The sequence below is a fragment of the Cucurbita maxima genome, unplaced genomic scaffold (genome assembly GCF_002738345.1).
Source record: "Cucurbita maxima cultivar Rimu unplaced genomic scaffold, Cmax_1.0 Cma_Scf00005, whole genome shotgun sequence".
Classification (NCBI taxonomy): domain Eukaryota; kingdom Viridiplantae; phylum Streptophyta; class Magnoliopsida; order Cucurbitales; family Cucurbitaceae; genus Cucurbita; species Cucurbita maxima.
In genome coordinates, this window is record NW_019272021.1 from 5,363,359 (window position 1) to 5,374,052 (window position 10,694).

The window sequence follows — 10,694 nt, forward strand, 5'->3', positions numbered from 1 at the left end:
GAATTACTAAGATAAATAATTGAGTAATTTATTTATTGTTTTTTAATATAAATGCCTAATTTAAAATTGAAAATATAAAATAAAACAAATTATTTCCAAAATTAAAAACGTAATGATGTGAATAAATTGATGACGTGGAATAATATGAAAATAGGTGATGTAATAATAATTAATAAAAATGCTTTAATGATTAGCGTCGTACTCTGCATGCATGAAGACGACTGGGTCGAGATCGGTTCATCCAAAACGCACCGTATTGAATAGAAACGGAGATTAAGTTGAAGGCTATAAAATTCACATTACATAATTTAAAATAACCTCTCATAAAGGAAAACAATAATAAAGGGTACGGTGTTGGATAACCAGACATAATAATTTTCACAATTTAGATAAGAAATAGATATATTTGAATACCATGCATTTTAGTGGTGCCCGCCACCGCCGCCAAACCCCGCTCCACCGCCGAAACCGGCACCACCACCAATGCCACCACCTCCGCCGAACCCTCCACCACCGCCACCGCCACCGCCACCGCCAACTCCACTTCCTGCTCCTCCTCCAAATCCGCCTCCAGCACCTACACCACCTCCGCCACCAAACCCACCACCAGCACCTCCTCCAAGACCGCCACCAGCTCCTCCTCCAAGACCCCCACCAGCTCCTCCTCCAAGACCACCACCTCCTCCAAGACCCCCACCAGCTCCTCCTCCAAGACCCCCGCCAGCTCCTCCTCCAAGACCCCCACCAACTCCTCCTCCAAGACCGCCACCAACTCCTCCTCCAAGTCCTCCACCTCCACCGAGACCACCTCCGCCTCCAAGGCCTCCACCACCACCGAGACCACCTCCACCTCCAAGTCCTCCGCCGCCACCTAGACCGCCACCACCGCCAAGTCCTCCTCCGCCGCCAATACCACCACCACCTCCAAGTCCTCCACCCTTAAAACCCCTTTTGTAAATACCATGCCCAATGCCTCCTCCACCTCCTAAACCACCTCCTCCACCGAGCCCTCCACCACCACCCAATCCACCGCCACCACCTAATCCTCCACTTTTAAACCCCCTTTTATAAATGCCATGCCCTAAGCCTCCTCCACCACCCAAACCACCACCGCCTCCAAGCCCTCCTCCACCACCCAAACCACCACCACCTCCCAACCCACCTCCACCGCCTAGACCGCCGCCACCACCAGCTCCACCACCAAACCCACCGCCAGCTCCCCCACCAAATCCACCTCCAACTCCGCCTCCAAAACCTCCACCGCCACCGCCACCAAAACCTCCACCTCCGCGAAACCCTCTCCCCTTAAAAAAACCAAGTGGCCGATGAAACAAACGCTTGTCATCTTCTACAACATTGTCGGCTCCGACCAAGGCAATCCACACACACAACCAAAAAGCCACTGCACGCAGAGAGAAAGACGCCATTGGTAGCTTTGCTCTCAGAACAAAGAGATCAAACGTGATTTATATAGACGAAAAAACAAACAGACACTGGCACGAGAGACAGGTAAATTAAATTCAAAATTAAATTAAAATTAAAATTAAAATTAAATACAGCTTGACTTTAATTCAAGGACGTCTCCATCTACCCCTGGCAGTGCCATTTATATTTCCAACTGTCCCTCCGCCAATCCATTAAAAGGAATAAAAACATTAGCCAATCAGACAGGATTCCTTCCTCTTCGCCTTTTCGCATTATCTGAATTGCCATTAATTTTTATTTTTATTTTATATATACATAAAATATTAAATCCTATCATTATTATTTTCTAAACTAAATTAAATATATATTTGTCCAACTTTATTTTTAAACTCCATTTCTTTCATGAAAACTCAGTTAAAAACAATATACACCCATGGCTACATGCCTATGACACGCCGTAACCCTTGCTTTATACTACTTTACTACTTTCTTGTATCGCTTTCATGACGTTTCGGCGAAGTCATGGCAACGTTTGGTAGACATGAAATGCCTCAAAATGTACTATAGGATGCGACTAGTTGTCAAATTCTCTCTACCCGAAAAGTTATATACGGTTTAAGCGGTTGTTGTTGCATTTTTGCTTGCATGCTATATAACACCACTCTCAATCTCTCTATCTCATTATTGCTTTCAAAACACTTTTTCCTAAACCTCTCTCCTCCGTTATCTAAAATCTTTTCTTTAAAACGGGATTCAAGGTTGTTGTCAAACTGTCGGCAACGTGGTATGAAATTGGCTTGACTCACTCAGTGTTGAGAGTGAGCGCCGCACAATCACCAAATTCGCGGCCAAAAAAGGGTGAATATGACACTTACCATGCATTTTTATTGTATTAATTATTATTGGGAAAAAAATCAATGTTAATTTTTATCTTGCATTTTTTAATTATTCATTTTTATATAGTTCCCAATTAATTATTACACATATGAATATAAATACATATGAATTATTTTATAAATATTAGTCCGACAAAAAAAAAAAAAAAAAACCATAAAATTAAAGTTGCTGTAATTTGTTGTTAAGAACCTTATCCTTCAAGACACGAGTCAATTTATTTTCATCACTAACATGCCAAAAGCGTGTGCTTTAGCTAGATAATTTGGAAACAATATGAGTTTTTAATTCTATTATATTTTATTTACTTATTAAATAAATAAATAGTCGACACCACAAATATAATATTCAAATAAAAACAATATTAACTTTACCTTATTTAAAATAAATATAATTTAATTCCTCTAGATATTGAGTATTATCAATTTAAAAACATTTGAAACAGTTAAATATTATCTTCTTGCCAGTGGTAGGTTGAAATCTTTAATTTCTCGTTATTTGTAATAAATTTGTATATATATATATAAAAAAAAAAAATTCAGAGGTGCTATTTTTCCTTTATTTATTTATTTTTTATTTTTATAACAATGTGGCCAACTATTTCATTAATAAAATAGTAGATTATTTTGATTTTTTTTTAATTTTTAATAGATCTTTAAAAGGAGATAAATTAATTAAAAATAAAATAATTTTAAGATTTATTATTACAAAAATAAGAATTCAATTTAAATATTTGAAAATATGGGACTAAATTAAAAGAAACTGTAAAAATTTGGATCAAAATGTAATTATAAAAGTATTATTTCACGTCTGTTGGAGGGTTTTGAATTGGGCAAAAGTGGTTATGGAAAAAGCTGCAGGGACTGAAGTTGGAAAGAAGAAAAAAACACTGGGAATGGCTAATGGGGCCTGTAATGTGATGTCATTTAATAGGGAGGCTGTTGGGTTCGGCTATTAATGGCGCAACTAAACCATGTCCTCCCACCATCATGCAACTCCGCAGTTCGAACCACTACCCGTACTTCCCTATTTAATATTCCATATATTTATTTACTTGTATAAATGTATTCTATTGGGTCGAGTTTTAAAAATCATTTTAGATTGTGTTCGTAACCGTTCCAATATGTTTTATAATTTAACCCAACTCAATTTTTTACTTTCAACTTGGTTGAATTGAGTTGTATTGCTGTAATTATGATTTTTTTTCTTTATTTTTAGAAATTAGCTGGGAGTTTGTTGATAGTTTATATCAAATTCTACGTTCAATCCCACTTTTATTTATCTTTTTAACGGTTATGAGAGTTTATTTTTATTTGTTTTAATTTTTAAAAAAATAAATGTAGGGTTGGATTGGATTGAATTATAACTCTATTTTCGAGATAATAATTCGATCAAAAAAATATTAATTCAGTAAATTAAATCGATTTTTTTTTTTTGTTAGATGATGTCTAATAGATAACCACTGATACGCCTAGAGAAAATTTCGAAATATAAATTAAAAAAATATTTATCCGATAAATTGTTATTATTGTTGCCGTAAAATTGGAAGGGTAGTGACGATTAAATATTTTTTAAAAGTTTTAGGACTGTGGTTGTGATTTAACTCATTAAATAATTATATATTTGAATTTTTATATTAATTCGTACTAAAAAGAATATATTGATATCATATTACCTTTATATATGGGGAAGGGGTCCGGCACGTGGCATTAATATTGGAGACCGAATCAGAGATCATTCTCTCCGTCTTCGCCGAATATCCAACGGTCACGAATTTGCCATGTACACCTAGCTCTGTACCCGAACCGAGTTCCTAACCATGTGGGCATCGCCACGTAGATCATTTGACGTTGTCAAGTTCCCTCTTTGTCCTTTTGCCAGGTCACCAATTTAAATTAATTCCTCTTATTTATTTTTTTCTGATGCAATAAAATTTTTGTTTTTAATTTAAATTCAGTTTAAGGTTATTTAGTCTCTAATTTTTTAAAAACTATAAATTAAAAATTATGGTTTCATTACAAATTCAAAATTTTATAAGAAAAAAATATATATTAAGATATTCTACAAACCACAGCTAAATTATCTTTAATTAATTATAATAACCAAATAGACAAATAGTAATTATTATTTTAAAAAGTCGATAATTCGATTAAAAAATAAAAAATAAAATAAATTTACCATTCAACGATATTCCGAAGTTAATATCTTTGATTCTCTGGGCTTAGTCTTTTTCTTTAAAATCCACGTGTACAATCTAACGGTCCTAATTCTCCCAACTCGTCACAGTTTCCGTGCTGGTTTGTCAAAATGGAAAAGCCCAACAACGTCAATTAACGGGCCAGCTTAAGTTCGGGTCCGAGCCTCGGGCACGAAGTCAGGTTTGGAACCAGAACTCAGCTTCTTTTGAAGTCCTCGAAGGCTATTCAAGTGATGTTAACTTGGAGCAGTTCGAACCTGGTAAAATCTCTGATCACTAGCCCTAGAACTTGTTAATCGACCGAATTACAAGCTCCTTGATTTAGGTGAGAATTTCGGCTGTTTTTGAGCTGCTAAATTGTTTACCGCTTTGTCTGAGATCGCGAAAAAGTTTCGCGCTTATTGAATTGAATTTTTTCTGTACGTGATTGTGAATTTGAGGACGAGATATTTGATCAATGAAGATCTTACTTTCAGGACTTCGAGATTGGTAATGCGGGCGTTGATCCGTCTTTTTGGTGTTTTTTTAAGGCTGTAGGGCTGAATTCAACAGGCTGCAGAATCTTCTGGCTTAATTTTGCAGATATAGGTTATAATTACCGTAGGATTTTCGTCGTTTACTTGAGCAGTTCGTTGGGTTTCAAGATAGAAGATGGCGCAGAGTAACTGGGAAGCAGATAAGATGTAAATATTTTTGTTCAATTTTCCTTTCATCCATTATTAGATGTTTCTGCTTCAGTCTATTATTAGAATTTCATTCAATTATACTTTTCACCAACTCTCGTTGATTTTCCAGGCTCGATGTGTACATCTATGATTATTTAGTGAAGAAAAAATTACATGCCACGGCTAAGTCCTTCATGAATGAAGGAAAGGTCGCTCCAGATCCAGTAGGTAATACTTCAGAAATTTCTGTCAATTCTTATTCAGTAAGTTTCTAGTGGAATAAGATTTTGTCTGGTTCCACTCAATACATCGAGCATGATTGATGTGGCTACTAAGTAGACTCGAGTTGAGTGTAAACGAGAGGAGAGTGTTCATATTGGAACTAGATTACTGTATTACATTCTGTGCAGTGATTAAGAATAGAACGTTGCATTGACAATAATAGTCCTTGCATATGATGACGTGCAGCAATTGATGCTCCTGGAGGATTTTTGTTTGAATGGTGGTCTGTATTCTGGGACATATTTATAGCAAGGACGAACGAGAAACATTCTGAAGCTGCTGCAGCATATATAGAGGTGATTTTCTCAACATATTATTGTTCAGAACTGTCGACATAATTACTGATATAGTGAGTTGAATTGATGCTAAGTTCCATTGGTTTTCATCCTTTGTTGCTTATGTCTTGTGTGCAGGCACAACAAATGAAACAGAAGGAACAACAACTGCAGATGCAACAACTGCAGCTTATGCGTCAAGCTCAGTTACAACGTAGGGATGGTACTCACCCTTCGCTTGGTGGTTCACTGAATGCGGTTAATTCTGAAGGAATGCTGGGGCAACCAACAGCAAGTGCTCTGGCAGCAAGAATGTACGAGGAGCGCATGAAAAACCCTAATGCAATGGATTCAGAGACATCCCAACCACTGCTTGATGCGAGGGTGATGAAACCAGCTACAAACCATCCAGGGTAAGTTTCTTTTTATTTTATTTATTCCTATTATGTTTGTTTTCTTGAACCCAATGCATAGCTCATACTTTCTTCTTGGTTCCTTGTATAGTACAGACAGTTGGGAAACCCTGGAAGTGTGAATGCAGCATTGCAACAGATGCAGACACGGGGTCAGCAGCCCACGGTAATTTGTTTATTTAGCATCTTTTACTCCTCAGTGTTTCTTTCTTTGTACATAGCTGCAGGGTTGATATAAAATCTCATTTTTGTAGGATATTAAACCAGATGTCAGTATGGGTGGTACTCAAAGGTCATTACCTATGGATCCATCTTCTGTTTATGGGTCAGGGTTAATGCAGTCAAAACCTGGAATAGGAAACACAGGTTTGTATCCTTCCTAAATAAAATTCTTCAAGGATTTCCATATTTAAACTGATTTTGTCATGACAAAATGACTGTGAAATTTGTACATATGTAGACTGCATGCTATGAGGGGTAAGGTTTATGTTATTCGCACACATGTTAAACAGCAAAGGGAAGCTAGTTGAACAGTTACTGAATCTTGACTAAATTTATCTCGAGTGAACACCTAGAAGAAAAAAACATTGAAGGGGCTAAACTAGATTACTAGTGGTATTACCAAGAAATCCTACAAGTGTAGACCTATGTAAAACATATTTTGAAGACCCAGAGAGCTCCTAAAAAATGTAGCACATTCAGAGTGATCTGTTGTTTGTATCAGTTTCTTCCCTCTAATTTGATTTTGAACGTAGAATATTTCTGATAATGTATGTTATTCTTTGTGATAATAATTTTTCATTATTTTTCCAAATAACTCGGGAAGTGTGACACAATTTGCTCTACCAATTACTTTTCTTTGAATAAATTGAAAACATATGATTTTACATCGTTGTAGTTTTTTTGTTTGCTGTTTGCTTAATGAATGTTCAGCAAACCTTACGAAACCTGTCTGGCCTGTTTGAATACGTTCAGAGTTGGCCAGAAGATACTTGACTTGAACTCTGCTGCTCCATTTGCTTCACTAAGTTAATAGAGATAACTTACTTGGAATGATTCCAATCACTTTTCTTTGAGGTCCATTCTCTACATCTTGAAAAACTTGTGTTCATTTTCCAGGATTGAACTCTGGAGTCAATAGTCTTCCATTGAAGGGATGGCCTTTAGCTGTAAGTTATATTTCCATTTTTCTTTAGATTAAGGATTTTTTAGTATGGTTTCAAGTTCACATTTGTGGCCTTTTCCAAAGCAGGGTATTGAGCAAATAAGGCCAGGTTTAGGCGCACAGGTTCAAAAACCTTTCCTTCAAAGTGCTAATCAATTTCAGCTCTTACAGCAGCAGCAGCAGCAACTCTTGGCACAGGTCCAAGCACAAGGCAGTCTTGGTAGTTCGCCTATGTACAGTGACATGGATCCTCAAAGATTTAGAGGGTTACCCAGAAATAACTTAAATGCAAAAGATGGTCAACCAATTGCAAATGATGGATCAATTGGTTCGCCTATGCAGTCAACTTCATCAAAGGTATATTTCCCTTCCGGAAGGGCACAGTTCGTCTCAAATCTGAATACTCTCTTTCTTGATTGATGTTGAGGTGACCTAAATGGTTAAAGGCGCTGTTTGCAGATGAATATTCCACAAATGCAACAGTCTTCTTCTCAACAGCAGGATGGTTTACATCCTCAGCAAGTACAACAGGTTTTGCCTATTCTTATGACACGACAATTTAATTTCTTTTCCTTGTACTTCATAAGTTCAAGGAAATAAATCTTTCAGTTTCTTACCTATCTGAGTACTGTTGACAGCATTATTTAAGATTTCACAACCAGAATCTTTCTTTCTACAAATTAGCAAACTAATAATTGTTTATTAAATGTGAGTCACAGAACCGAAAAAGGAAGGGACCTTCATCATCTGGAGCTGCTAACAGTACTGGAACAGGGAATACCCTTGGACCTAATTCCCAACCATCGACTCCATCAACTCACACCCCCGGTGATGGAGCTGTTATTGCCCCTAATATGCAGAATGTTAATAGCATGCCAAAGAATATGTTGTTGTATGGGAATGATGGAACGGGCGGTCTTGCATCGTCCACAAACCAGCTGGTAAAGGAATTATTACCTAACAGTATATTATCTGCATAAACTAAGAGACAAATTCTAACCAGTGATGTAGCATGAACATTCGCTTATTTTACAACCCATGCATCTGCCTGGTGCAGAATAATTCTCAAGAAAGGGGATGTTTGGTTAAATCCCCAATGACTAATGAAGTATGCACATCTTTTCAGTTTGATACTTAGAACCATATCTTTAAGCTTTCTTTCTTTTCAATTCTCAATGTTCTGTAATTTAGATTCCAATGGATACCAGCCGCTTTCTTATAATCATGTTTGTGTGATAGATTTGGATTTGTCGTTGTGATGGAGTGGTCATGTATTCTTGCATGTTTCTATGTACTACACTTGAGTAGTCCATTAATGATAATATTTCATTATTTCCCATTGCAGGATGACATGGAACATCTTGGAGATATTGGCTCCTTAGATGATAATGTGGAATCATTTCTCTCGCACGATGATGGAGATGGAAGGGATTTATTTGGCACATTGAAGCGGAACCCTTCTGAGCATGCTCCAGAAAATTCAAAGGGTAATTCATGATTGCTTCATTCAAACAGTGGTCATGGACGTCCTGGTTCTGATAGACTATACCATTGGTTTTGTGTCCCCACCCCATTTTAGGTCTTTCTTTTAGTGAAGTTGGTTCCATGCGTAAAAGCAACAGCAAAGTTGTGTCCTGTCATTTCTCTTCGGATGGGAAGTTATTAGCAAGTGCCGGTCATGACAAAAGGGTATTAAAATTGTATCTCTTCTGTATTATTTACTGCCGATGTTGATCTGGATTTTCTTAAACAGAAATGTGAACTCCTTCGCAATTGCTTCTTTATAAGAGTTGATGAGCTTTCCAAGTTTTTACTTTTCATTAGCTTAATGTGATCACCTCCTCGACTTTCTTTCTTCTGACTGTGCCATTTTGGAATTTGTATATGACGCTTCAAATCTTTCATAGTAGTGCTGTGCAATTCTCTTTCAATTACTTTTATGCCATGCAGAAGGTAGTTTCCTAGTACTTCAATATAAATAGAAAGTATATTGAAAAAGAAATACTAGCAAAAATGGATTTGCTCCTAATGTGGATCGTATGCTAGCAAACCTTGGTAAATTATTTTGTCATCCGACATCCAATACATTCATATAAGTATGCTAGTACCGATAATTGTTTGCATGTCCACTTGATGATATTCATTTTCATTATCATTTTTTTTTTTAATTAGGTTGTTATCTGGAACATGGAGACATTGCAAACTGAAACCACACCGGAGGAACATACTCTTATCATTACCGATGTTCGTTTCAGACCCAATTCAACTCAGCTAGCAACATCTTCCTTTGATACAACTATTCGACTTTGGGACGCAGCACAAGTATGTTTATTCTGCTCACTTCACTTCCACATGATGTAATTTTTGTGATCAGTTATTTGAATTGATCTAGCATCAAGTCCGTCTCTCTTGCTCGTTATAAATGACTGTGTGGGATCTATTCTTGCAGCCAACTTATAGTCTACATGCATATACTGGACATACCTCGCAAGTGGCATCTCTTGATTTCCACCCTAAGAAGAATGAGATTTTCTGTTCTTGTGATGCGAACAATGAGATTCGCTACTGGCATGTCAGACAGGGCTCTACGCATGTCTCCAAGGCTAGTTCAATGATTCTGTTGATTTTTTTCGTTCTTTCAAGTTCCCACTCTACAGTATCTTTTTCGTTAGCAGTTAAATGTCTAGTCTAATTTCAAGTTTGTGAACCAGGGTGGCAATGGCTCAACTCAGGTGAGATTTCAGCCAAGAATAGGGCAACTTCTGGCCGCTGCATCAGATAGCGTGGTTTCTATCATTGATTTCGAGTCAGATAGGCTAACACTCTCATTAAAGGTAAAAAAATAGTAAATTTCAAGAAAAAAAAAAATTAATGTAGAGTTATTTTTTCTGCCATTGCAATTCTCAATTATTTTCTGCATATCTATCCATCTATAACGATAACGATGCATAAATTCTTTTTAGTTTCAGAAATAGGATTTTAATTTCAACATTTGGAGAAAAATGTAGATAATATTTACCGAACTCTCTCAAAACTAGTTTAGTAGCAACATTATGGAATCATGGACAAAATAATAATAAACTCCAAACTAATAATTGTTAGAATTAAAACCCTACTTGCAAAAGTGAATGAATTTAGATCCTCCATTAGGATTTCGTTTTAAAACGTTGTATAATTTTCATGTGTATAAAACTTCTTTAAATGCAACTAATAACGTAATATTAGAGAAAAACGTTAGAATCAAATGGATAATAATGGTTTCTCATTAATATGAGCTATTTTTTATCTTCTCGTTTTTCTCTATTTTTTTCACTTATTAAGGAAGAATTATCATTTTTTTTTTTTTTTTTTTTTTTTTTTTTTTTTTTTTTTTTTTTT

At 36.3% G+C, this 10,694-nt stretch overlaps 2 protein-coding genes across 6 annotated transcripts in view; both read left to right on the forward strand.

The window, feature by feature from the left end:
• Window positions 1-410: 410 nt before the first annotated feature.
• LOC111479269 (cell wall integrity and stress response component 2-like) lies at window positions 411-830 on the forward strand (the record flags this gene model as incomplete). Its single annotated transcript, XM_023123818.1, has 1 exon — window positions 411-830. A coding segment is annotated over one exon (420 nt), but the record flags the coding sequence as incomplete, so codon positions are not given.
• A 3,875-nt stretch (window positions 831-4,705) lies between these two features.
• LOC111479664 (transcriptional corepressor LEUNIG_HOMOLOG-like) overlaps window positions 4,706-10,694 on the forward strand; it is a 9,201-nt gene continuing 3,212 nt past the window's right edge. Inside the window, exons 1-17 of one of the 5 annotated variants that reach the window (XM_023124457.1) lie at window positions 4,747-4,841; window positions 4,993-5,005; window positions 5,099-5,199; window positions 5,312-5,409; window positions 5,650-5,759; window positions 5,877-6,151; window positions 6,248-6,317; window positions 6,406-6,517; window positions 7,271-7,320; window positions 7,401-7,673; window positions 7,776-7,847; window positions 8,036-8,257; window positions 8,662-8,803; window positions 8,896-9,005; window positions 9,489-9,638; window positions 9,766-9,918; window positions 10,028-10,150. In XM_023124457.1, the coding sequence (XP_022980225.1) occupies window positions 5,168-5,199; window positions 5,312-5,409; window positions 5,650-5,759; window positions 5,877-6,151; window positions 6,248-6,317; window positions 6,406-6,517; window positions 7,271-7,320; window positions 7,401-7,673; window positions 7,776-7,847; window positions 8,036-8,257; window positions 8,662-8,803; window positions 8,896-9,005; window positions 9,489-9,638; window positions 9,766-9,918; window positions 10,028-10,150 (1,992 nt within the window). In that variant the 5' untranslated portion in view covers window positions 4,747-4,841; window positions 4,993-5,005; window positions 5,099-5,167. Of the gene's footprint in view, window positions 4,842-4,992; window positions 5,200-5,311; window positions 5,410-5,649; window positions 5,760-5,876; window positions 6,152-6,247; window positions 6,318-6,405; window positions 6,518-7,270; window positions 7,321-7,400; window positions 7,674-7,775; window positions 7,848-8,035; window positions 8,258-8,661; window positions 8,804-8,895; window positions 9,006-9,488; window positions 9,639-9,765; window positions 9,919-10,027; window positions 10,151-10,694 lie in introns of all 5 variants that reach the window. The other 4 variants (XM_023124458.1, XM_023124456.1, XM_023124460.1 and 1 more) reach the window with 4 other exon arrangements.